Below are 26,956 nucleotides of genomic sequence, written 5' to 3' on the forward strand. Positions count from 1 at the left end.
AATTTGGGAAATTTTTCTCATGAACGATCACAAATTTGATTCAAACTCTGGTTCTATGTAACATAACACGCTGAAACGGGACTTGTTTAAAATAACTAGCAACGAGCTTTAAAATGGTGTATGGCAGAACTACATTACCATATCAAAACAATTTATCACCAATAAATTCAACCCTGAATTTTTCAACCTACCAAAATTTAAAAATTCTGAAGAGAGAAAAATAATGTTACAGATTCACACCTTCCTGAAATACACTGGAAGTCTGAAGGTGGAGCTCTATAAACATTTCGAGGAATTAAATATTTTGTTACTTTGTTACGAAATACATGCACTGTTATGTCACCTATAAGAAAGTCCACATGGGCTCTCTCTCTCAACAAAAATGCACAATGTGGCAAGTTGAAACAGGCCACACTTGTTGGTGTGGGTGTGTGTGTGATTTCATATGTAAGTTTTTGCAGTAATATAATTGATCTTGGTACAGTAAATGTTAAAACTGTTCCAGGCATAATAGAACAGAACAGGCCAATTTCACTATAAACTAAAATTTAACATAACTAGCACAACTCCTTCAGTGGTAACTTACAATAGCATTTTGTGTTCATTTATGTGTGTGTGTATATATAAATATATGTATGAATAATTATTGCATCAGAAAATTGTGAAAATGATTCAACATAGTATATCCATCTAAGAAACATGAGAACTATGTCCCAGTGCTATCATACAACGTCGGAAAACATGACGGTATAAAAAAACATACAACAATGAGCTGTAATGTTTTTGATGATATATGCAACAGGGAATGTACACCGAACCATGAAAAAGTACTGTAAATACCAATGAAGGGGTTAATATTCCAAAAGTATATTGACTTATTATATATTTATATGAGCCATAACTCTTACTTTGGCAGAGAAAAGATAGTCAGCATCTGGAGGCTCCAGTACAGCCAGATTTTCTAACACTGCATCCACCTCCTTGTTCATCACATGAAATGAGCAAGGCTGGTCCAGGGTGAATGGGTTATGAGGTGGGAACGCGTCAACCCAGCGGAAATTGGTAGAAAAGAAGTCTGATGGAATATACATGTTTGAGTAACGCCTTCGCAATTCCAAAACATCAGCTTCAGGCCTGTAATAATCCATACACAGCACTTCAGCAATATGAAATGACATGCATAGCCAATTCAATGACTGCCCATAATTGGCGTCACTATTAAAGTAATGACAGCTATTATTACAATAGGATGTAATGTTACCATTCAAAACATAAATGCCTTCACATAAACTTACTTGTACAAATTTGTTGGGAATTTTCAATCAAAAAGAGCATATATGTAATAAATTATACAGTGATATGCATTAATTCTAAAATTTCAATTCAATTTGCAGCAACATACACTATGCGCCAAAATATGCAGTACTGAAACTCGCACATCTCGAATGCTCATGTGCATTTGTCGACGGGTCACAGCTCCAGCCGCACGTTTCCAGTAGTGAAAAGGGAGTTGTGTTGTGCAGTTGTTGGAAATGGGTCTCTTGACAGAGGAAAAAGTATTCATAGTTGAGTATTATTTCCACTGATATGGAAGTGGTTGCCAGACAACTCACTTCCTTGGTTTTGAGCGGCCGTCCAGAAACCGCTACATAGGACACATGTGACAATATGGTGTGCTGTCTCAGCACACAGTATATTAGGCCCCTATTTCATTGAGGATGAGGAAGGCACTGCTCTTACCGTCACCCAAGAATGCTACAGGGACATGGTGATTGGACCATTTCTTCAGGATTTGGGAAGGAGCAAGGGGCCTTCACATGAATAGACAGTGATATCAACAGGACGTCTTTTCATTTCAGTACTGAATATTTTGGCGCATACTGTATTACCTTCAATTCATCAGCACACAAACCTGTCATTCATCTGACACTGTCTGTAACTCAGACTACATAGCAACAACTGGTTGGATAATAATACACAATGAAATGTCAGAGGATGAGATCATGGTCTAATTCAAGACACTATCATGGCATTTGTCTAGAATGACTGAGGAAACTCATGAAGAACCTGTCTTGGATATTTGGTGCCTGGCAAAAATTCACACCAGGCACCTCCTGAATAAAAGCCAGAAGTGTTACTACTTGAGCCACCTTGTTCAGTAAATTCATCACAGGTGTTAAAATCTAGCAAAGATAGAAGCCTATTTACATGTCAAGAGCAATCTTGGGGATCTGCACCATGTAGCGAGGAACTATCCTAGCTCTTCTTCTTGGTGCCGGACGTGGACTCTTGCTACGGCGACGAACTGAGGGACTTCTTTTTTCTTTCTCCTCTCGTTCCCTGCACATAAGATCAGTAACAGGTGATTAGACAAACCACTATCTTGTTTCTGATATAACTTAAGTCATGTGTAAACTGAGGAAAAAGAAGTTCATTTGGGATAATTAAAACAAAAGCTAACAACAGGAAAATAACGCAATAAAAGTATATAATTTACTACAGTAATTTTAAAATTATGTCAATATTTTTAATCAAATCAGTGCTGAATTAACTGCACATGTAATGACAGGGGCTGCTCATCTTTTCATATACATGAAACACCCATTTAAGATTTTTTGGGGGGAGCAATCAATTTGAACACTAGAGTGAGGAATATTTTAGGTGGACTGCATTTAATACTGAGGATAATGACTTGCAATAACTAAAACTAAACACTAAATGAGGAGAAATATTAAACAAAGAAACATTAATTGGGTGTTCCACTCTATACAGTACGTGCACTCCTTAAAATTAAAACAAAAATTAATAGCAAACATTTCAACTGTTTTCTTCAAAATGGTACCATTAATAAATGTAACCTAAAGATCACTGACTAAATTGATGCAGTTCCCCCATTTTTCACTCGCTGATTAGAATAATTGCTTTGTCAAAAGAATACAGTCTTCCCTGTGCTTTAAACCATCAAAACATACAAAGGAGTGGAGTTAAGGTCGACATGTTTGTAACTTCAGCCCCTCACATTTCACTTTATCTATAAGATTAAATTTTCATAGCACAAAATATGCTATTCTTAAAATATTCTTAATAGAATACAGTCAATAGGACTCCTTGGACAGGGTATCAGCTCGCCACAAGGCCACTACCTTACACAAACACAAAATAAACACAGTCATCCATGCCTTGAGTTGGATTTGAACCCACAAGCCCAGTGTACAAGGGGCAAAGACATTTCATGCCTTACATCACATGACCACTGTGATTGGCATCATGGTAAGTACTACCACTGGACTATTTCAAGTACCTTGTGTGCTTCTGGTAGTGCCATTTAAGGAGTGCATTCTTTCAGCTATATTTACTACTATGAAGCCCTCCTCCAGTAAACCACTGCAATTTACTGTAAGTACAGGGTTTACAATGCAATAATAGTCAGAGAACTACAATGGATCCTGACCTGTCACAAGCCTGGGTCATTTTACACCAGCCCTCTTCTGTTCCTTTATTAGGTGGAAGTGTGTAAAATAAGCTGGTCACATTCATGTTATAAGTATCCCAGGGACATTACCTTCCCTTATTTCGTGCAATATTCCAGCCTTCCATTCCTCCTCTGTCATTGGATCAACACTCCTATTCTCTCCTCATGCCATTTTGCAATTGCAGGTGTTCCAATCAGTCAATCTATTAGACACCACAACTTAACCATACAACAATGTGTACTGCTTTTCCATTAAATAAGATCCAAGGGATTTGTCTCAAATCACACCATTAACAAACTCTGAAGTTCTTGCACAGACAATTGCCTTAAGTTCCATTTTCAGACAACTGCCATCACTGGGCAAAACATTCCTCAATTTATTTTCTGCTTTTCACAATTTCATTTAATGCAGATGCTGTAAATGAAACTTGTGGTGGCAACACTGTGCATGTTTCCAGCAAAATGACCAATTCAGTTAAAATATCCATTCCGAGAAACTTAACTAAAAATGTAAAGCTGCATAAATTTTCACTCACAAGTAGAAAACTGAATTGTAAATTCAGGGAAAATGTGAAGTTGAGGGAACACAAAATCTGTTAAAAGTTCAACATTACTGCCATGAGCACTTGGGTGGGACCATGCAAAAAGTGCATAAATTCATGAGAAACATAAAAGCAAGATCATAAAATTGAAGTTTCACTGTATATTTTTCATTTAGTCACCATTTTGTTATTTTAAATTATACAAAACAAAATCACGTTTACACGTTTGGGTTTTAAACGTGGCAGACCGGTCGCCTAGATTTAGGCTTTCAGGACACGTTACGTTGCAACACACTAATCCTCGCCTTGGTTGCCACGTGTCTGTAAAAGTACTGCGTAGCTGACCATCGGAATGTTTGTTTTCCGAGTCAGCAACGTGACCACTCTCTATTCCCCTCTCACTCTAAAGAAAAGTCCCTTTGTTCAAGTCGAAGCTTCTATGTGTGAGGCAAGATATTCTCAGTGTCAACATGGCTCAGAGACGAAAGCAGTTGAAGGCCGCACGAGCTCTCATAGAAAAAGAAATCTGTGATTTGATCTCCAATGAGTTATCTGACTTGCCAACTGCTTCGTCTTCTGATAGCAAGGGCAGTGTCAGTGGCAGTGACAGGGGCCCCCAAAATATTGTGACCAGAAGAGAAAGTGAAAGTGACAGTGAGAGCTCCGATGAAAGTGCATGTGCAAGCATTGCAGGCACAGCCACATGGGGTAAAGTGGACAAAACACCCACTTTGGGAAAGTTTACTGGTGATCCAGGGGTGAGACAAATGCCATCAGACCCTACGCAAGTGTCTGAACAGGAGGAAGGGGGACATTCTTCTTCAGTCCTGGAGGGATACTCATGTTGTGAATATGATTTCAACTATTCACAATTCGAGCATGGTCGATGTTCAAAGACGACACGGGCAAGTGAAGAAGAAGCCTCTTTGTATTTCTCAGTACAATATGTTCATGAAGGGAGTTGATAGGGCCGACCAATACTTGGCCTATTATTCCCTTCCTAGGAAAACAGTAAAATGGACGAAGAAAGTTGCCTTGTGTCTTATAAATTGTGCCCCTTTCAATTCATTTTTGGTTTTCAAAGAGCTAAACGAAAATTCAACTTTGAAATACAAGGCATTTCTCATGAATGTGGCAAAAGCCTGGGCTACAGACCTCATGGTGGCGGCAGAACCTGCGTCAGACACAGACGTAGTACGACCAGGACCATCTAGTCCCACCCCACGGAGGCCTCATATGGACCCCCCTGGGCGATTCTCGGGTGATATGCAGAAACATACCCTCGTGAAAATTGTGATGAGCGAACAATCGACGGGGAAGTATCCTTCTAGGCAGTGCCGTGTGTGCGCTGTGCACAAGAAGTGAAGCAAGACTTCCTACGTCTGCAAGTTCTGCGTCATGCCTCTTCACAGAGGGGAATGTTTCCAGAAATATCACACTCTGAAGCACTTCTAGGAGCTCTGGTAAGTCTTCTCCAAAAATTTTAGTTCATAAAATTAATTAGGAGATTTTATATTAATTTTTAAAGTGAACAGTGCACAAGTTAGGGTAGTAGGTTTAAAAATGCCGGTCCCCAGGGTGATTTAAATATTTAAATCACCGGTCCGCGAAGTGTTAACACATGTCACCAGTGACACTCACACCTCAAAACTTCATGTGGCCCTATGCTGTTATCAGATTCCAGGAAGTTATCTCCAGTTGGGTAATTTCCACATTAAATTTCATGATAAATAGTTACCTGGTTCTAACACTAAGGAGAGAAAAGAGGGAGGTGTGTGCACATACACATACACACACATGGGATCCCATAAACTCTCTTTCTGTAAATTAATTACAGAAGGCTACAAAGGATCATAATGGCATTATGAAATTTTCACTAATCATATACATAACCTTACCTTGCCCTTTCTTCTCTCCTTTTCTTCCTTTCTGCTTCATCTTCCTCTGCTTCACGACTCCGTTCTTTCGAGCGTTCTCTGCGCCCACTGCCCACACTAGCCTTACGGCTGCTTCGCCCAAAACTGCTTCCAGAGTTTTCATCTAAAGAAAATTGGTCTTTTCTGCAGCCTTAACACAGATTTAATTTCCATATGTGTGAGATTTAAAACCTTGTTACTCAATGCAAAAGACTAGATATACGGGACACACACATAGCTAACTACAAGATCCAACCATCACTTTCTGTAATGCATATGCTCATTTCACTATCCCAAATCCAAATGGCCTGCAGAGATAATTTTCAAGTGGTCTTACATTCTTGGACACATGGCAATAACAAAAATGTTACAAAATGTCTTTCAAATGGGTCTGAATGTTGTGAGTCAGACACTTGCAAACACAAGCTTGTTTATGCAATTTTTCAAGACATAATGCCATAACTGTCATTCAATCAGTGAAACCCAAACTTTCAAGCAGATGAAATATAATACTGGAAAAAGCATGAAATTTCTTTGTACTACTTTATACCAAATCAGTTTGTTTGTATGAAACCTATATGAAACCAGTGATAAAACAAGGAAGTGAAGTGATAATAACAGCCAATAATACAAGACTCAATAAACTCGAACAAGCACAAAACAATACATTAAGATTGATAACCGGAGCTGTCAAGACAACACCCATAGCAGCATTACAATTATATACACAAAACAACCCCATCATAGAAAAATTAAAAAAAACAAGCAGTAATAACATTCATGAAAATGAAATCCATACCAGAGATAACATGGGTAAGACAAATACCACCAGAACAAAAATTAAAAATACAACCAGACATAAGAAGATGCAATACAGATAATCTCAACAAATTAAAAATACCAATAGAAGTAGAAAATGCTGTACCCGTGCAAAATCCACTGGATTATTGTTCTTACAATATCTACCTTTACTTAGTAGAAAGCGTAAAGAAAGCAGAACAAACACAAGAAGAATTAAAACAATAAGCACCACTGAAGAAAGATACCCATCATCAGAATGGCTACATATACATACTGAAGGTTCTCTGTTAGGCAAAGAAGCTAATGCTGGAGCCAGAGTTTACTCATCCCTTTTCGCACACTATATAGTGGTAGGCGAAAACAAATCAAGCTCCGATGCAGAAATAGAAGCAATACTATTTCCATTGGAGCAACTGATCAGCAGACCCAACATGTTTAACAAAGAGCTTCTGCTCCTGGATTCAAAAGCAGCCATACAAGCCATATCCTCAAACAAAAGAACTATCATGAGACAGATAACTTAAATAAAAAAACTAATAAATCTACCGGAAAAGAGAAAAAAGATAATATACATTCAATGTATACCATCACATGTTGGCATCAATGGAAACGATACTGCTGATGAACTGGCTAAGAAGGGCACAAGACTGCACCGCCAAAATAAAATCTTAAGCGCACACACGCTAGCTAACACAATCAGAACTAAAACACGTAAAGAAATACTCCATACAATCAACAAAGAACCATACAACAAGAAATTATAGAAATCAGAAAACTTTGGGAAATTAATAGCAAGAAACCCAGAAAAGAAGCTGTTGCAAATTTTCGATCGAATACAGGACACAACTGCCTTGCAGCACATCTTTGTAAGATAGGAATATGTAACACAGAAGAATGTACACTGTGCAACTTGCCAGGATCATCTATGGAACACCTCCTTCAATGCCCTAATCTTAACAAGGAGATCCAACAAAGCAAGAACTTGAGTGCTCTATATTGGGAAGCAAGAAGCAGAATGGGTTTAATGATCCCAAATGCAGTCACTGGAAACCAACCAACCAAACCAACTTTATACCAAATCTGACATCTGACTTCAAAATAATTGGAAGCTGGGGCAATGATAAACCCTCTGTGAACAACAAACTACCAGTGTTTTTTTTTGGGGGGGGGGGCTCTTGACAAAAACATGCTCTTTACAAAGACTTAGAGTTTTCTTTTTACTTTTATGTACTTCTGTTTAAGGCACATAATTGTCACAATGATATCCATGTACCCTGGGTTCAATTTCAAAGGAATGAAGGGCAAAAAAAAGTGTGCTACTGGTTCATTCAATCCAACCCAGTCAGATTGGGTTAAAATTGTCCTTGATATCTGGTTCTTCAAAAAATACTGAAATCATGTTCCACTTTGATATCCTGTAACTATCCAGGGGAATATTCCCCATAAAAAAATATGCAGTAGAAGAGCAATCAGACAACAGAGTTACAACTCAGTACAGGAACAGTTCTTGAAAACACCAACACTTTACAAAGTCACATTTAGTGCTTACATGAATCATCTTTTGCTGTATACATATAGGAAACCTGAACAGTCACCTGTCTACATACAGGAAAGTTGAACAGTCACCTTTTGACTGGAACACAGTCCCACTATATCAGTCATAACTCATCAAATGTAAACACAGCAAACCAGAAACAAGAACCACCATGCTGACCACTCCCCATGTATTGTAAACACATTCCAAAAAGGGCCATGGTTTAATAAGCAGTTTGTTTAAAATCACAGTGTTTGTGTTTAACATGACAACAACAGATGAAAATTAACATTGGGACTACTACTGGGAGGTGATGAATAGTCATGACACTGTGCTGAGCAAAAGAACCATGAGGTGTGTGAATGAGAAATGGAATCCCTTTCGAGCATCTGTGAACAGGCAAAATCTATTGCACTGTTTACTACTAAACAAATATATGTTTATTCTTTAATAGGAATTGGAGTCTATTATTATGTATCCCTTAAACACAAAAAACTGCCTTATGTGGAAACCATGGCTCTGGTCAGACTGTGACCTAATATCAACACACCTGGACCACTGGACAGATTTTCTTAAAACTCAATATAGGAAATTTTCACTACAAGTTATCTGGCAATTCCAATTAAGGCCTGGTTTACACAAGACACAAAAGGACTTTCCCATGTATCCTGTAACAGTTTCATACACATTGCTGAAAACCAAGATTAGAAACTTCCACCCCAGGTTATTGCACAATTCTCATTTTCAGCCATACTGACTCCTGACTCCTAACAAAGACTAGTTTACAAAAAGCCATAAATGAAATTTTCCAAGTATCCCATATTCCATTTCACAGATATCGTTAATATTTTATATCAGAGACTTCCACCAAAGGTTGTCCTGCAATTCTGATTTATAACTGTATTGAACCACAACAGAGCCTAGTTTACATATGGCCATAATGGGCTTTCCCATGTACTCCCTAAACCATTTCACAGGTTCTGCTGAAATTAAATATGTGAGACTTCCATCAAAAGTTGTCCAGCAATTTCAATTTACAGCTATAATGACCAATAATGCAATCTTGTTTCATTTAGGCTATACATAGTATTTTCCTTGTATCCCAGACACTCATGACTTGTTGAATTTCAATACTGGAAACTTACACTAGCCTGCATGTCATTATTCCTATTTTTAGTACTCTTAATAAATACAACTGATAATCTTGTGTACTGACATAGCCTTTCTGATCTTGTTTGGCTGAGCTAAGCCCTCAGATATCAACAGATGCACTTGTTATAGAGCAGTGTTTTTCAAACACTGGGCCATGGCCCACCTGGCATCAATCATACTGGCCCTCATCTTATAAAAAAAGAATTTACCAGGCCGCAGCCTCACAAAGGTTGAAAACCACTCCCAGCTGTGAACCATTGTGCCTGACTCATATCTCCAAGCAATATCCAGCTCAAGATTTCACCTACATGAGTTACTTTAAGGTTTCTCATGGTTCTAATGATCCTTCTAGGCAGACACCAATAAAATACCATGAAAGAGGAAATCTACACCTTTTTTTTTCTCTTTGTTGCACATAATGATCCTCTGAATACACTTGACAGTGTCATCTGCAGTCAGCAACTGCTACAATAAAAAACTTCTGCTTTGTATTTCTGAAGTTCTGGGTTCAACTTCCAGCCAAATACTCAGCTGTTATGAGCTATTTTGAGGTCTCAGCAGGAAACTGTCACAATCATAAACAAAAACAGGCCTTGCCCATCCTCTCTACATTGGTCCAAATTCATACAATGCTTATCACATTAGTAAATGAAACATAATTGTAAAAGAACTTGATACATAAGCAAATGTTTACACTTGATATACAGTTTTATCTTACAACTTATGAAACAAACAACCATCAACTGTTCTCATTTACACAAAAACCAAACACAAATTAAGTCTGTGAACTGTTCATATATCTCTATATGAAGAATAGAAACTAACCTGGAGGTGGAACTGCATTGTAACTGTTCTGCGCAGTAGCACTGAAACCCTTGGGAAGAGTATTCTGGGCACGTGCCGCAGGGGCACCTGTCATAGGCAGGACCTGAATCCTAGTAGCATTCCATTTGAATGGCATGTTGGGATTGTACGAGGCTTCCACCAACACTCGGTCTCCAACAACTGGGTTTGACCCTTTCACACATGAACTGTAATGCAAAATAAATATGGGTAACAACTTAAAATATGAGACCCTGTAAATTGAATCTGTTTCATACATCACTCATACAAAGTGAACTGAGTGAATCCATACAAAAACAGACTTTTAGAAACACATTAATGGTTAGGTTTAAAAAAAGTTTGGAAAATGCTAAGAACAGTAATCAATACAGATGTCAGTATGACCCCAAATTTTTTAAATCACAAACCCAACAGTAACTCAGTTATACCAGTACTCCTCAACCTTTTGCAACTTGCATTCCACTGGTCACTTTATCAGCTACCTGCAGTCCCATCATAGTAAAACCCAAGTTCATTTTCAACCTACACTACATCACACCCAGACTACTATCCAGTACCACCACCTGATGAACAATGAGCTACACAACAATTACACGTCTCCTGCAACTAGGAGGAAGATTGTGACAATCTATATATAATTTAAAAACTGTTGAAATTCAGATTCCATTGGTGGCATAACATTTCATGTACTATAACTATATTAGTGTCAGGTATTAATATCGATGAAATTCAAGAAAGGTCTAAACTTACGTTAAATTCCTTAAGTCAGTGGTTTAAATACAATGGCTTATCCCTAAACTTGAGGAAAACTAAAGTGTTAAAATTTGAAACAATCAATCGTGACAATATGCCTGTACATTAAAGTTTAACGATGAATATTACAAGAGGAAACTCATATTAAATTTTTGGGCATTGAAATTGATAAGTTCTTGAATTGGAAGACACAGGTTGAATCACTGTTACCCAGATTGGGAAAGGCATGTTATGCAATACGAATTATGAAAACATATAGTAATGTTACAACATTTAAAATGATATATCATGCATACTTTCATTCACTCATGAGATATGGAATAGTTTTTTGGGGTAATTTGTCAGAGGCCAAGAAGATCTTTCTCTTACAAAAGAAGACTATCAGAATAATAATGGGGATGAAACATAGAGAGTCATGTAGGCCAGCATTTATAAAGTTAAATATATTAACATTGGTCTCTCAATATATTTTATCTTTGATGACTTTTATGATAAATAATTTGGAATATTTTGAATTGTTTCATTTTGGTCCGTTACACACACTATGTGATAAAGAAGTGACCTACAAATTGTTACACTCGACGGACTTTCTACTGACTTTGGAATTTGGAATATTTTACTTTTAATTATTCAATTTACGGGAGACCGACAAGACATGAAAGAAATTTACATGTCCTACAATCACATCTCGCAATGAGGCAGAAAGGGGTCCACTGCATGAGTATAAAAATATTTAACAGTCTGCCTGATTATTTAACTAATTTAGTACATGATAAAAACAGTTTATAAAAGAAATAAGAGATGTCCTAATACATAATTCCGTCATATACTGTTGATGAATTTTTGCTCTTCTGTCGGGATCATCAGCTAAGGAATAAAATGGGAGTGCATGCTGACTGATGATGTCCCACAGTAGGCATCAATATAGACATTAAGTGTAAGTGTAAGTTAAGGAAGGAGAATTATTATGTATCGCTAATTATCTTGTTGGTATAATTGTATGTGTAACATTGTGTCTATTTAATTGAGGTAGTCAGTTTCGATTTTAACTATGGTTGAATTGTTGTCTCTGCAATTTTATCTGTGATTGTCTTGTGACTGTTGTTTGACAAGTTTTATATTCAGTACCAGTTGCACACTTCTGAATACTCTGAAACGCTGATGTATGTATGTATGTAACTAAAGCAATCTCCACTGTCAGAAGCTTTTATCAAGCAAAGACTAGTGATGACATTGAAGACTTCATGTGTGCTGTAATTATCTTTAGTGTGTGTAAATCAGTTAAGACCATTATAGTGATTTGTAGTTATAAGTGTTCAATAAATCCTATTATGAATAAACACCCCTTGTCCTGTCTACAACACATGATAATATTGTCCGTTAACCTTCCATTTATTTCAAACAGAATTTCAGCTGGGTACAATTACATGGTGGAAAGGAACTCAACTAGGGCATTTGCTTTTTACTTTGGTAATTATTTAATTCCAAATCATAACACACTGTACAAGGGGGGGAGGTCTTTAACTTTTATCTCAAACATCATCAATGTGACATACATTTAATGAAACCACGTAAAAGTTGTTAATACAATATCTCTACTGATGATTACAGATGTCATTAGTAACATTTAAGGCAGCCAGTATATAACATTCAAGATGAGCAGTATAAGTTTTGTATTCTTGATTATAAGCAGCTATGGGCTTTTTCCCAAACAGAAAGGATCTTAGAAGATAATGACATGTATACTACACAAAGTCTTAACTAACAATGCTCAATGCTACATAGCCGAGCTACTAACATTATTATTAAATAGACCACACATAAATAATACATAACTATGCATACATAACACAAAACCAGAAAAATGCACTCTTTTCAAGCGAATCTGTAAAGTAACTGTAAAATACCTGCTATCCTCAGCATGTTCACCTGTTTACATTAAAAAGAACATGTTCTGCCTGTATGAATATGGGCATTTGGTGCAGGAAATCTACACCAGATACTTCCAAGTGAGTTTTTATTTTAATTTCCTTCTCTCCTCCCCCCCCCCTTCCCACTCGCNTGGCTCTTACAGCTCATTCAGGCCCCGGCCTCTTATTAGGTTCTGTAATCATTCTTTTTCCCCACAGACAGAGGACTCCTAGGATGAATGATCAGCCCATCACAAGGCCACTACCTAAACACAGGACAGCACAAACACAGAATAAACACATACACACACCAAACATCCATGCCCTGAGTGGGATTCAAACCCACGATTCCAGCGTCCGAGGGAGCGAAGACAGTTCATGCCTTAGACCATGCTGCTATTGTGACTGGCTTTAAGCATCTTGAGTCCATCATAATTATCAACAAAGAAGAAAATAGTGCCAACCATGCTTGTAACTCTCGGATCATCTGTTAGACTAATATTTAATTCGGTAGTTAACCACCATCAAAAAGTGTCATGCTAATAAAATTTTAGACAGACCAGTCCATCTAGCATTGCCACCAATGTACAGCAACATGAAAAGATCAACGCTCTGTTGCTGAGAGCCACCATACCATAAAGGCTTGCAGGGAACAGCCCCAAAAGACATACTGGATGTCAGACAATACTTCTACATACTACAATTTTAATTGCAATAATCTACCTCACAGTCAGTGACCATACTGACAAGCATGGGACAAACTGTACAGTTTACAAAACCTGTTTGATTAACATGCAGCATGGGAGGCATTTCTGTCTGCTAACTTAATATGCAGTTTAAATATCACAGTCAAATAGCTCACCTTGTCTGAAAGAAAACATCTTCATCAACAAATCCAAAATTGTCATGAACTTTTGTAACAGTACCAGTGAAGACCCTCTGTTTGGGTGATGGGTTTGGGGTTGCTGGAGGGACTGGTGGCACAGCAGCAACTGTAGCAGCAGTCTGGAAAGCTGTTGGGTTTAGTGCCCGTGGTGTTGGGTAGCTCACTGTAGCCACCTGCGGGAACATCTGTAGACAAATGATGATACTTATAAACCATTAACAGTTCCACTGAAGATAATATTATAATATTGGTGTTATTAATGGGTATTAATGGTGTATTAATGGGTTCTTCATATTCCTTTGTCTGCCACCCTGGTTCAATTGCAGATATAGTATAAAACTACAATATCCAGCACTGGAAATCTCTATGAACCAGAAATTAACTGGAAAATTGATGATTACATGTAAAAAATTGGAGTCTTGTTCATTTTTATTACATACACACCATGTTACATAAGTAGTGAAGATACAAACAAAAAAAAAACTCTGTGGCTTTAGGCAGCGTCTACACAAGCACACAAAATGCATCCATTGTAACGAACACACTTTGCTGGGGACGTTGCTGAGGACACCACACAGTTCCAGAATGCGGTGCGTAGTTTTTTGTCTGCAATGGAGCCAGAAGAAAGCATAGCATTCGCCTCTCTTGTTTATTTCTACAATGGACTTCACAACGTTTGTTATAATGGGTGCATTTTGTGCGCTCCTGCAGATGCTGCCTTCAGTTATTCAGTATAGAGGGGGTGGGTTTCCCCATGTACCGTGACTAATAGTCTACTGTACGTCCCTATTTAATTTCTACTGTCGCCATACCCTACCGATACTACCGATACTGGTGCCCGCTATCTCCACTTTCTGCCAGCGAGGTCGGCCCTCTACTGGCAGTGGTATCCAATAATTCTCCCCTTTCTGCCAGCGAGGTCAGCCCTCTACTGGTACTGGTACCCAATAACTTTCCCCATCTACCGGAGGCATTGGAAACTACTTGGGCGGGAAACTTTTTGCCTAATTTTGCTCAGAGGTCTCCTAGAGACATGAGGATCTTTTACATGCTGTAAATCTACGACACAGGACCCATGGCTTAAAGTCCCTCCCGGAGGACTTGTTCCCTGAATTTTTCTGCCCTTAAAAATTCCACGACCTCCGCCGGGTTTGAACCCACGTAACTTGAGTCATGAGGTGGGAACGTTACCCCTAGACTACGGAGGCCACTTAGACGCTGCCTTAGTCCGCAAGCTAACTATACAGACCGAGTGTCTGCCATTTGTCGGCAAAGTGCCAACTTTAGCGGATAGAGAGTATTATGTGGTCAGTGCAATGAATCCCCACAGCCGTTAATTTCGGTTTTCTTATTGGGAGCTGCTACTTTTCCATTCAAGTAGCTCCTCAATTTTTCCTCATGAGGATGAGTGGAACCCATTCCAGAACCAATACTTCCCAGAAAATCTGTTAATGCCTGGAATCGAACTCAGGACGTCTGGATCTGTAGCCAGGAACTCTGACCACTAGACCACAGAGGCGGTAGTTAAGATAAGGAAACAGAATACTAGTGTGGTGGGACTAAGTCCCTTGCAGTGCAGCCACTTCTGGCCTATTGTACCAGTCCCAGATGATAGGTGAGGGTGATTGTGGAACAACTGATGGAACGAAGATTGGCGGGGGGAACCTAAGTACTCGGAGAAAACCTACCCTGGCGCCACTTTGTCCACTACAAATCCCACTTGACCAGACACGGGATCGAACCCAGGCCACCATGGTGGGAAGTCAGCGACTAACCACTTGAGCTATGGTGTGGCCTTAAGGGAACAGAAAGTGCAGCAGGGANTAAGATAAGGAAACAGAATACTAGTGTGGTGGGACTAAGTCCCTTGCAGTGCAGCCACTTCTGGCCTATTGTACCAGTCCCAGATGATAGGTGAGGGTGATTGTGGAACAACTGATGGAACGAAGATTGGCGGGGGGAACCTAAGTACTCGGAGAAAACCTACCCTGGCGCCACTTTGTCCACTACAAATCCCACTTGACCAGACACGGGATCGAACCCAGGCCACCATGGTGGGAAGTCAGCGACTAACCACTTGAGCTATGGTGTGGCCTTAAGGGAACAGAAAGTGCAGCAGGGAAAAAAGGGCAGGTAATCAAGTGACAAACTGAATGGTTAGGCCTCTCCATGAGGTTACTAGGTAAACTAAGTTAAACATCAGGCAAAAAGAAAGCTGTCACTGCACTTAAATAATTAAGCAGTATGCCATGAAGACATGGGGAGTGGAGATACAGCTCCACCATTCTTGACCTAGGCACTAGATGGAGATGAATGGTCAGCTNCCAGGCCACCATGGTGGGAAGTCAGCGACTAACCGCTTGAGCTATGGTGTGGCCTTAAGGGAACAGAAAGTGCAGCAGGGAAAAAAGGGCAGGTAATCAAGTGACAAACTGAATGGTTAGGCCTCTCCATGAGGTTACTAGGTAAACTAAGTTAAACATCAGGCAAAAAGAAAGCTGTCACTGCACTTAAATAATTAAGCAGTATGCCATGAAGACATGGGGAGTGGAGATACAGCTCCACCATTCTTGACCTAGGCACTAGATGGAGATGAATGGTCAGCTTAACACCCTGGTCCCTTTACCCCCTGTGCACAATGAACAGGAGGCTGGATGGGCCCCAGAGCTGGTCTGGGCAGGCCCCACAGCCAGTATGGACACTGCAGAAAAGATAAATATCTTCTCTTTACAATTAAGTTTATTTCAGTCCAGTGTGACATATAATGCCTTCACACTTCAGCACTTAGTTACCTAACATGTTTCGATTCTTAATATATCATCATCAGAGGTATACCACTATGATCAGGTACCCACCAATACGTAAATGTTTTTGTAAGACTACATACACTTAAAATATTTATGATGCTCACTATATGTAGTTGTTAATTTTCCATCGTCGAAATAGATGTCTGACGTAAACTTTTATAATAAGAAACATTCTTGAAGTAAATTACTTAGAAGTGACATAGATGCAATCACTTCCATAAAGGATATTTTAAAAATGTAATTTTCCACTGCACTGTATATAAAATTCAATTTGTCTCAACACAACGTAAAGGCTGGTGAAACAAACTGAATTTTATATATAGTGCAGTGGAAAATTACATTTTTAAAATATCCTTTATGGAAGTGATTGCATCTATGTCACTTCTAAGTAATTTACTTCAAGAATGTTTCTTATTATAAAAGTTTACGTCAGACATCTATTTTGACAATGGAAAATTAACAACTACATACAGTGAGCATCATAAATGTTTTAAGTGTATGAAGGGGGACCCAAAAATAACCGGAAACGACCTGTTGCGCAGGCATGCTTTGTAGTTACGAGTTGTGCTGCTAGGTGGTGTTAGCTGGGGGTCTCCCGCGACTGTTAGTGAGCTGGCGTCAGTCTGAGTTAAGTGGTTTGTCTGTGGTGCTCTGTTGTGTGCGTTCCTGTTTCAACCCTTTGGCGATTAGTGAGATGGCCGACCAGAAGGAACAAAGAGTGTGCGTGAAATTTTGCTTTCTGTTAGGGAAAACTGCACTTCACTCTTCAAGTCGCGGCAAACATTCACGCGGTTTTCTCTTTGGTCATCTCCGAGCAAGCGAGGAACAAATTTTGCAGACACCCGTCTCATGTGCAAACCTTCGGTTAAAATTCGCTGGACCATGCTCCATGAGATGTTCGTTTCCTCAGAAAGTTGGTCAATGGTCTTTCGACGATCTTCATCAATTTCACGCACACTCTTTGTTCCTTCTGGTCAGCCATCTCACTAATCGCCAAAGGGTTGAAACAGGAACGCACACAACAGAGCACCACAGACAAACCACTTAACTCAGACTGACGCCAGCTCACTAACAGTCGGGGGAGACCCCCAGCTAACACCACCTAGCAGCACAACTCGTAACTACAAAGCATGCGCGCGCAACAGGTCATTTCCGGTTATTTTTGGGTCCCCCTCGTATATAGTCTTACAAAAATATTTATGTATTGGTGGGTTCCTGATCATAGTGGTATACCTCCGATGATATATTAAGAATCGAAACATGTTAGGTAACTAAGTGCTGAAGTGGTGAAGGCATTATATGTCACACTGGACTGAAATAAACACAATTGTAAACTTAACTGTGTGACAGACGAGAACGAAACAAATCAAATAAATATATTCTCCTGCCAGGAATCACACCGTGGTCATCCAGCCCATAGCCTGTTGCTATACCAACTTCTTACCCACTAGGCATAATGGTCCAATATCCAGCAACCCTCTAGTACCAGAATTGCTGGATATTTCACCTTTACTCTATCAATACTGCACATATTAATAGATCAATTTTCTGAACAGCTAAGTGGAAACCATGCAACCAGAACTCAGTTCTATCAGAGCAGGTAACCTCTCAGGGAAACTTACAGTAATATGAATATAAACATATAACTTGATACAAAACAAACAAATCTAAAATTCTGTACACAACTTCACCTTATATCTTGGTTTGCTAAGCCATAGTGAGTAGAAAGCTACAAAACATTTGAATAACAGCATCTGACTTCCAACATACCATCAGGTTCTACTGACTGCACAGTGACAATACAGAATCTTCTTTCATGAGGATATAAAACACAGCTTGGATGCCTGCTCTAGCCTGCAGATTGTAGCTTACATCTGGTTAACCTTTGGTACATCTGTATATACACTAACAAATGTTTCTCCCCAGCACTGTGATACCCTCTGATTATTGTGGTCCAAACCAAAGCTCTGTCTCAAACAGTCTTCAGAATACTAATTCAAGAACTGCACTAAACCCTCTCCAAATAGGCTCAGGAAATCCAAGATGAAGAGGTGGTATTTATGTTATAGTACACTCCTGAAACTGGGCCGCCCTGTATGACACGCATCTGCATCACATGAACCAAAATTCTACATTGCAGAATACTAGACAGCAGTATGAAACCTTCACCGAAGTAACTGGTTCAGTGCATTGTATTTCAAAACACTATATCAACAGAACCAAGTATGGGGACTCAAAATGGTAATGTTTTTTATTTGAATTCAGGTGGTATCTGGTTTGAGTTTTGGTTTGTACCCTTGTGGTTTTCTTCAGTTCCTGGCAAATTTCAGGGAAGTATCCTACGTTATGAGACAACTGCTTCCTACCACATCCTTTTCAACTTAGTAGTTATCATCATCCAATCATATGACATTACACAGTCTGAGGCAGTGATAGTGTGTTAAATAAACTACTGATAAATAATACAACAGATTATGCACCACTGGACAAGATGGGAGGCTCATAAAGCATGGTGCACTGAAAAGAAAACAATTAAGTCCACTTACTGGCATTATCCTGGCATTTGCCTGACATAACTGAAAGAATGCCCTGAAGAATCTAATCATGATGCTTTACCTCCTAATTCAAATAGACATCACACCTCTTGATTTAACATAGCATCACAAAGATCCATTTGTAGTAAGTAAATTTCAATTCAGTGAGCTTTTTATGTAAGAAATTAATTTATTTAACTAAGTACATGTAACTGTGGTGATATGGGGCATAATAAGTTCTGTGATATTGACCTGTTTGCTCCCAGTTTATTCAATAATGCTACACCAACATAAAAGGAGCTGGGATAGCTCGGTCAGTACAGCAACAAGGCTACAGGCTGGACAAGCAAAGAGTTGGGGTTAGATTCCCAGCTGGAGCGAGTTTTCTCTCTGCCTTAACGACCATACTGGCTCTGAGGTCCACACAGCCACCTTATGATGGGCACCATGGGATGCTATCTTGGGGGAAAAGTGGCAAAGACATTAAGCTAACTACTCACTTCCCTCTAGAGTCAAGGTTAAATTAAGAATAATGGAGCTACAGACCCACTCTCCCATACATGTTCATGGCATGGAACTTAATTAACGAAGACCAGGAATAACTTCACCTTTTATCAACAGACAGGTATCAAACAGGTCAATGAAGCAGTAACTCTACAGGCCTGTCTTCAGGACTTCCTTCATTCAAATCTCAGCCAGCACACCAGATATCCTGACTGGGTTTTCCTCAGTTCCTCCAAACAAATGCCAGAATTATACAATGAAGATTCCGCAAACATTTCCTTCCAAATCCTCTCCAATTCATTCATCATCCCACCATTTAATGATCTATAGTCTAGATACTGAGAGCATTGTAAAATCACTCTACTCATATTAAGGGTATGATTCGGAGGACAAATATACTGCTTTGCCATGAGGACAGTCATACTATTCATGACAATCCTTTAAAATTTGTTTACTTTACTTACTTCCACTCCATACTGTAATATGGGTTAATCTTATGGGGACATTGGACAGAGAGAAATAAAGTACTTAACATACAGAATGAAATAATTATGAGGGCTATTCAGGAAGTAACCTCAGGTAAGCTGTTAACAAAACAAGCAACGAGAAAAAAATTATTATACATAAAAAATATGAACATACTTAAGCTACTTCTCAATCTAGTCGCCGCCAGAACCCCACACTTGTTGTATCAGTGAATAAGTTTTCATATGCCTGTGTCAAAGAAGTTTGCCACCTGTGAGCTCTGCCATGTTTTGACACCTTCCATCAACTTCTCATTATTGTTGAAGCGTTGTGACCCAAAACAGTTCTTAAGGTAGATAAACATGTGGTAGTCACTCAGAGTGAGATCCATGCTGTAAGGAGGGTGGCCAAACAACTCTCAGCTGAAATGCTCTAGCAGTGCTCGAGTGCAAGCAGCTGTGTGGCCAAACAACTCTCAGCTGAAATGCTCTAGCAGTGCTCCAGTGCGAGCAGCTGTATGCGGATGCACATGGTCACTACACCAGATGTCGGCAATCCACCTTTTAATCAGAATGGCGCTACACAGTTTTTTGTTTACTGTTTTGCAATTAACACACCTGACATTACTGTCGTCCCATGCTGCATGAATTCCACCATAAGCACTCCTTTCCTGCCCCAGAAAGCAGTCACCATCAGCTTTCTGGCTGACAATGTTTGTTTAAACTTTTTCGACTTGTCTGGTGAATGTTTGTGCAATCATTGCTTTGACTGCACTTTGGTTTCAACATTCACAAATGAAACCCAGGCTTCATCACCTGATACTCGTACAATGTTACTGAGATTTTCATCACTATCTTTGTGATATCACTCTTGGAAGACAAAGTCAAAGCCAAAGCCATTCTGTGTTTTGTGCGCACCTGTGAGCATTTTCAGAACCCACCTTGGGCAAAACTTGTGACAGCATAGCCTAAGCATGATAATCTCTTACAGAAGTGTGCATGAAATTTGCTGAAATTCACATGAAACTCCTAAAATTGTGAAGCAAAATCTTTCACAAATTCGCTGGTCAACACTTCAAACAAGATAACTCATACAGATGGTCAACCACTTTGTTCTTCATTGTGAACATATGTTTTCCCATCTTTGAACATTCTACACTACTGTCTTACAGTTCCTTCACTCATATTTTGACCGTAAATCATGTGTAACTCATGACATTTTCCGCAAATATCACTTTTTGCATGAATAAAGTGGATAAGAGTGCAAATTTTGCACCTGGCAGAATTATCAATCACAGGACACATCATAACTCACTCTGTAGAGACAAACAGTAACACTAGGTGACGTGATGGTTTGCAAGACAATGAGTCATGTGACACTACCTCTCATGTGCAAGCTCTCCCCCACTCCTACATAAACTGCTTAAAATAAATGAAGGTTACTTTACAAATAGCCCTCGTACAATAATGGTGGTTGTTAAATACAGAGTCTCTTGCAGAAAATTTTTTCATTCTGCTTGCCACCGCTTGTGGTTTTAAATATGTAAAAATTTCAAAGAACCACAGAGGTACACAATTTAAACACAACATAAATATGCTCTATGTATGCCAATGTTAACCTCACTAAAGAACAATGATGTGTATACTAAACAGGTATCATGTTATTCAATAATCTTCCACCTACATTAGAAGTATATCGTGACATAATGGCTCAAAGCTGGAATAGCAGAGAGAAAAGAGGTGGTTGTTGCTAGGCAACAGCTGCAAACTCATGGGCCATTCCTATGCAACAGCTGGTGGATGACTATGTCACAATGTTCCCGATGTGGGCCACGCTGTTTCCTATGCAGTCTGTTCCATGGCTATATAACAAGAACCAACGGGACAAGCCAGCTGCCAACAACGTGATCATGGAAGCTGAAGAATCTCCACTGTTGGGAGCTGTTACCAAGGAACAACTAGTAAAACAAAGAAGACTTCACATGTGCTGCAATTAATGAACTTTAGTGTGTAAACCAGCAAGACCATAAGATTTGTATTTACGAGTTATAAGTTTTCAATAAACCCAATTACACCTCCAAACCCCAAGAGCCGGGATAGCATAGTCAGTATAGAGACTGGCTACAGGCTGGACAACCGAGGGGTCAGAGTTCAAGTCTCAGTAAGGTTAAGAATTTTCTCTTCTCAACATCTTCCAGAACAGATCAGGGGTAAACCCAACTTCCTATCCAATGGGTATTGGCAGCTCTTTCCCCATGGGTAAAGTGGCCGGAGTATGAAGCTGACCACTCACCTCCAGCTAGTGCTGAGATCAAGAAAATGTGGATCTATACGTCCACTCACCCATACGCCTTAATGGCATAGTGCTTAATCAGTTGAGCAAATTTACCTTTTTTTACCCCTTCAAACCCCATGCCTAGTCACTAACACATGATAACACAGAAGCACTGAAGCCTGCATTAAAAGATTACCTCTTAACTCACTCCTACTATGGAGATTTTTTACCTCTCTAGAAAAATTTTAATTTTTATGCACATCTATGAAATAAGATCTTCTTGTGCTCACTTTAAAACTTCATGTTCTGCAACCTTGGTTTAGCCAAAAGAATGATCTATGGGATGCAAATATACCCTACTATACTATAATGGGAGGGTGAGGCCAGGCTAGTAACCTGTTTTTAATTCCTTCTCAACTGCTGTTCAAGAAACTATACATTAAGAAAATTTACATTCTTCTTTATTTCTCTGCCAGTAGTTTGCACATTACTTTTCAAGAATTGCAACCTATGCAATTACTCGAATTAGGGTAACATTCTAATCTTTCTGTTCAAAGCCAAAAATTTTCTGACATGACAAAAACTATTCCAAAAAATACTGAATTGTAAGAGAAATGACTTCTTTTCTGTTAAAGAGTCACAATTAATGCCACTACTAGGCAGGTATCTGAATCTATGTAAGGAAATGGATAGATGTAAGGTTCTTATTCAAAATAACAAATAAAATCCTAAATATATTAGTAATTCTCGTGCTTCATATTTATAGTTCATAACTGCAATTTTTTTAAAGATATATTCCTATATATGTTAAATTGTAAAAGCTGTTAAACAGGATTATTAATAAATAAAGGGGTGTCAGAGTTCCACACTTAGCATGCATATGAGATAAATAGTCAAGGAGCTTACCTGAGTCCCTCCAAGTGTTGTTGGCATAGCAACACTTGTAGCACCCATTGCCCCTGTCATTGATGTCATGGTCATTCCAGCCTGAAATAGAATGGAATGGGATGGACAATATTACAAAACTATGATACTACAATGGTAATGTCACCTATGTTGCATGTGCAACCTCCGAGGGTGTTCCAGGCAGGTACAGATAAACTGGTTGAAGCAGCAATTCAGGTATCACATACTGCTATCCGGAACCTGGGCTTTCACTTCAACAATTATCCTATAAGCCAATATTGCAACATTTAGCAACCTGTTGCATTCCCATCGGTGTCTGGAAGACTTGTTGTGGCTGCTGATACTGAACCATGGTCGGGTTGGCAACCATAGCAGTCTGCCCCATCATCTGCGTTTGGAGCTGCTGTTGCTGCTGCGTCACACCAGTAGCCATCGTTTGAGCTGTAGACAAAATGGTTCTTACTTAAAGCCACTGAGTATCTCACAGTGTCGACTGCAACCCACGGCAATCCAGCACACCTACTAAATCTAACAACCTTGTAAAAAAATTGCCAATTGCAAATTGAGTTGATGTTGACACTTCAAACAAGTGTAACACACGCTACTGTCCAGCAGACTTACCCAACAGCATTACACACATTACTATCTTGCAGACAGAGTACCTTACCAAACTTACCTGTCGTCCTAACCCATGGTGGATTCTTGGCTGTTGCTCCGAACTGAGACATGGTATCTCTACCTCTCCAATGACCTACAACATAAATAAAAAATATTTACTTTCTAAGCCGGTTCCAAATTTCAATTAAGTGGACGCAAAAGTTATTAACCTTAACACTTCATGAAAACCTAAACATAAATATAAAAGCAAGTTTACTTGAGCTCTGGTTTATAGCCTTTTTGGTTACAAAAAAAATTATCACGTCCATATACATATACACATTAACTTCAAATTAAAATTATACATACTCAATAACAAATCGTACACACTATACAAGGCAATTCATAAATAACACAACACATTACTGACATTAAGTACTGACAACGCCATTTCCTACATTGCCGAAATCGACAGAAATATCGAATCACGTAAAATGAAAACATTGCTTTTAACAATTAATTGTGTTACTAACATTACATATTTTTGGAATGATAGCAGTAGAGGATCTACTAATAATACTTTATGTAATTATATAACATTGCATTGACTTCGTAAGTTTCAATACGAATTTGCACATGTGTTAGTGTACTCGTTAAGTTGAATCATGTCAGCTATCTTTTTAAAACTACAAAGTATGAAACATGTTTAAAATGTGATTATTAAAATTATTTTAATAACAATATATTTGCATGCAGATCCTTTTACTATATATGTTTATTTTGGTTTGCAATAGTAATTGCACGGCTAACTTCCACTTCCGCAAGATAAAGTAGTTCTAAGATTTCACGTATTAATTAATAAATATTTTAAAATTTCATTTGAGTAGGTCGTGTTTAATCCTTCATTAAAATAAAATAGTGACTTAAATTAATTCATTCTGATATTTTATGGTGTTATTTTAATTAAATGTATATTCATGTCACTTGCTAAAATGGCTCAAGCAGCGTTGCATCTTTACCGCCAATCGTTTCCTCTTTGCTCCTTCCAAAGAATCGGTAACGTGTGTGGTGTGCAGTCGCTTCTCTGTGTTGCCGTTGTACGTAATTTTGCCTCTAAAATGGGTCTCCCAAGAGTTTATTTTGATATGAGTGCCGATAACCAGCCTGTAGGAAGAATTGTGATGGAGGTAAGTCGGTTTTTGACTTCTACTGTAATAAGTGTGGTTAAAAATAGTATGATAGATTTGCCACTCCATTGTGGTCTCGTTTGTTGGGTTACGATGGTGCCGGTTTTGGAGAATATAGTTACACGGCAGGGCAATATGTAGTCTTTTGTGGCCACAATTGTTGCATTTTTACAAGTTTTCACTACTGAGACACTTTGCGACATTAATAATAGTGCTTACCGGTCTCCACGAGGTTAGCGTCAGTAAGAAAGATAAGATGTTTCCAAAATGGTGCTTGATAACGGATTTTTAATGATGAATAAAATCGAAACCCAAGAATTGTCGTTTTAAGGAGTGACGTATATGTAATTAAGATGTTAATGCGACCTTTATAATGGTAACTTAAATGTTGTGGTTATACTTTCAGCTTCGAAATGATGTAGTACCAAAAACTGCCGAAAATTTCCGCGCCTTATGTACGGGCGAGAAGGGCTTCGGTTACAAAGGCAGCACTTTTCATCGTGTCATTCCCAACTTTATGTGCCAGGGAGGAGATTTCACCAACCACAATGGTACTGGAGGGAAATCAATCTATGGTAACAAGTTTGAAGATGAAAATTTCCAGCTGAAACACACTGGACCAGGTATGTATATGTTGTTAAAGCATTGGTAATTCAAGTATATATATGATACATGACTTTCTGAATCGTTTGTGTTGGTTGCAGGCATTCTGTCCATGGCGAATGCTGGACCAAACACTAATGGAAGTCAGTTCTTTGTTACCACTGCGAAAACAAGCTGGCTGGACAACCGACATGTTGTTTTTGGATCTGTTGTAGAGGGAATGGATGTTGTGAAGAAGGTGTGTGTTCATTAATTCTTTATGAGCTGAAAAGTAAATATCCCCAATCTGTATGTACATATTTTGCATTTTATTTTTTTGCAGCTGGAAAGTTTGGGTTCCCAGAGTGGCAAGACAAGCAAGAAGATCACTGTTGTGGATTGTGGCCAACTTTAAACTATACTAAAACAAACATTTTCTTTCCCATTTCACATGCTGCATAAATATAACTTTCCAATTTAAAATATGCTGATTTGCAACTGGTAAAATGATAAAATTAGATATGACTGCAGTAATTTTGGCACATTGTGATTAAGCAGTGTTTATCAGACCATCATTCCACAGCCTAGTTAACATGTTTTGGTAGTGGTTGCCAAATAACTACCTAGTTGTAAAGTAAAACTGCAACAAGATGCAAATCTCAGTCAATAGAACTTGACCTAGCTAATGCATTGTATGTAGTTCTCGTGGTTATGAAGAGTCCCTAGTGTTTCAGCTATCAGTAACGATCTTAATGTGATAAAATTTTTATATTATTTGCTGTTTAATTTTCATCAACTTGTAGTTAGTTGTATTTCAAGTTCTATCATGAATCTAAGCTCAGCCAATTGGTATGTATGCATGTACTAATAATGAAAAAGTGATTTTCAGTTTTATCTTGCATTCCTGATATGTGGGCTTGGTAATGAGTGGAAGTTTAATTTTTCTATCGAGTTCTGTTGTGTTCTGAATTTCATTAAACTTTTTCAAGGTCACTTGAACGAATAAAGACATGTAAGGATCATAATAGATGTGTAATTTATGTAATTCCTTATTAATCTGTGATTTTCACATGCAAGGAGCAAATTAAACCATGTCTTTGCCATTTATAAAGAAACAATTTGATGTATAGGGAGACCGTGGATGTGGCAACATGTGGAATTCAGTCAGGAAGTGCATGATTGATACAATTTAACCTTGAAATTACAAAAATTTTCCGTTTGTGGCGTGGAGTTTCCATGTCTGCTGTGCGGCGATTGCGTAAGTATGGGCATGTGCCATCTGTTGGAAAGT

At 38.7% G+C, this 26,956-nt stretch overlaps 2 protein-coding genes across 6 annotated transcripts in view; one reads left to right on the top strand and one right to left on the bottom strand.

Moving 5' to 3' along the window:
• LOC111868543 (cell division cycle and apoptosis regulator protein 1) overlaps nt 1-24,534 on the bottom strand; it is a 61,892-nt gene extending 37,358 nt beyond the window's left edge. For 3 of the 5 annotated variants that reach the window (XM_023859299.2, XM_023859290.2, XM_023859271.2), the window contains exons 1-9: nt 24,266-24,373; nt 23,976-24,050; nt 23,595-23,740; nt 23,300-23,380; nt 13,786-13,994; nt 10,243-10,448; nt 5,913-6,054; nt 2,209-2,340; nt 909-1,134 (exon numbers count right to left, since the gene is read on the bottom strand). In XM_023859299.2, the coding sequence (XP_023715067.1) occupies nt 909-1,134; nt 2,209-2,340; nt 5,913-6,054; nt 10,243-10,448; nt 13,786-13,994; nt 23,300-23,380; nt 23,595-23,740; nt 23,976-24,027 (1,194 nt within the window). In that variant the 5' untranslated portion in view covers nt 24,028-24,050; nt 24,266-24,373. Of the gene's footprint in view, nt 1-908; nt 1,135-2,208; nt 2,341-5,912; nt 6,055-10,242; nt 10,449-13,785; nt 13,995-23,299; nt 23,381-23,594; nt 23,741-23,975; nt 24,051-24,265; nt 24,374-24,429 lie in introns of those variants that run through there. The other 2 variants (XM_023859281.2, XM_023859309.1) reach the window with 2 other exon arrangements.
• A 339-nt stretch (nt 24,535-24,873) lies between these two features.
• LOC111868882 (peptidyl-prolyl cis-trans isomerase) lies at nt 24,874-26,690 on the top strand. The gene is made up of 4 exons (XM_023859949.1): nt 24,874-25,083; nt 25,490-25,706; nt 25,788-25,924; nt 26,009-26,690. The coding sequence occupies exons 1-4, from the start codon at nt 24,874-24,876 to the stop codon at nt 26,078-26,080; spliced, it is 636 nt and encodes a 211-aa protein (XP_023715717.1). The 3' UTR covers nt 26,081-26,690.
• The last annotated feature ends 266 nt before the right edge of the window (nt 26,691-26,956 follow it).

The sequence above is a fragment of the Cryptotermes secundus genome, unplaced genomic scaffold (assembly GCF_002891405.2).
Source record: "Cryptotermes secundus unplaced genomic scaffold, Csec_1.0 scaffold280, whole genome shotgun sequence".
Lineage (NCBI taxonomy): Eukaryota > Metazoa > Arthropoda > Insecta > Blattodea > Kalotermitidae > Cryptotermes > Cryptotermes secundus.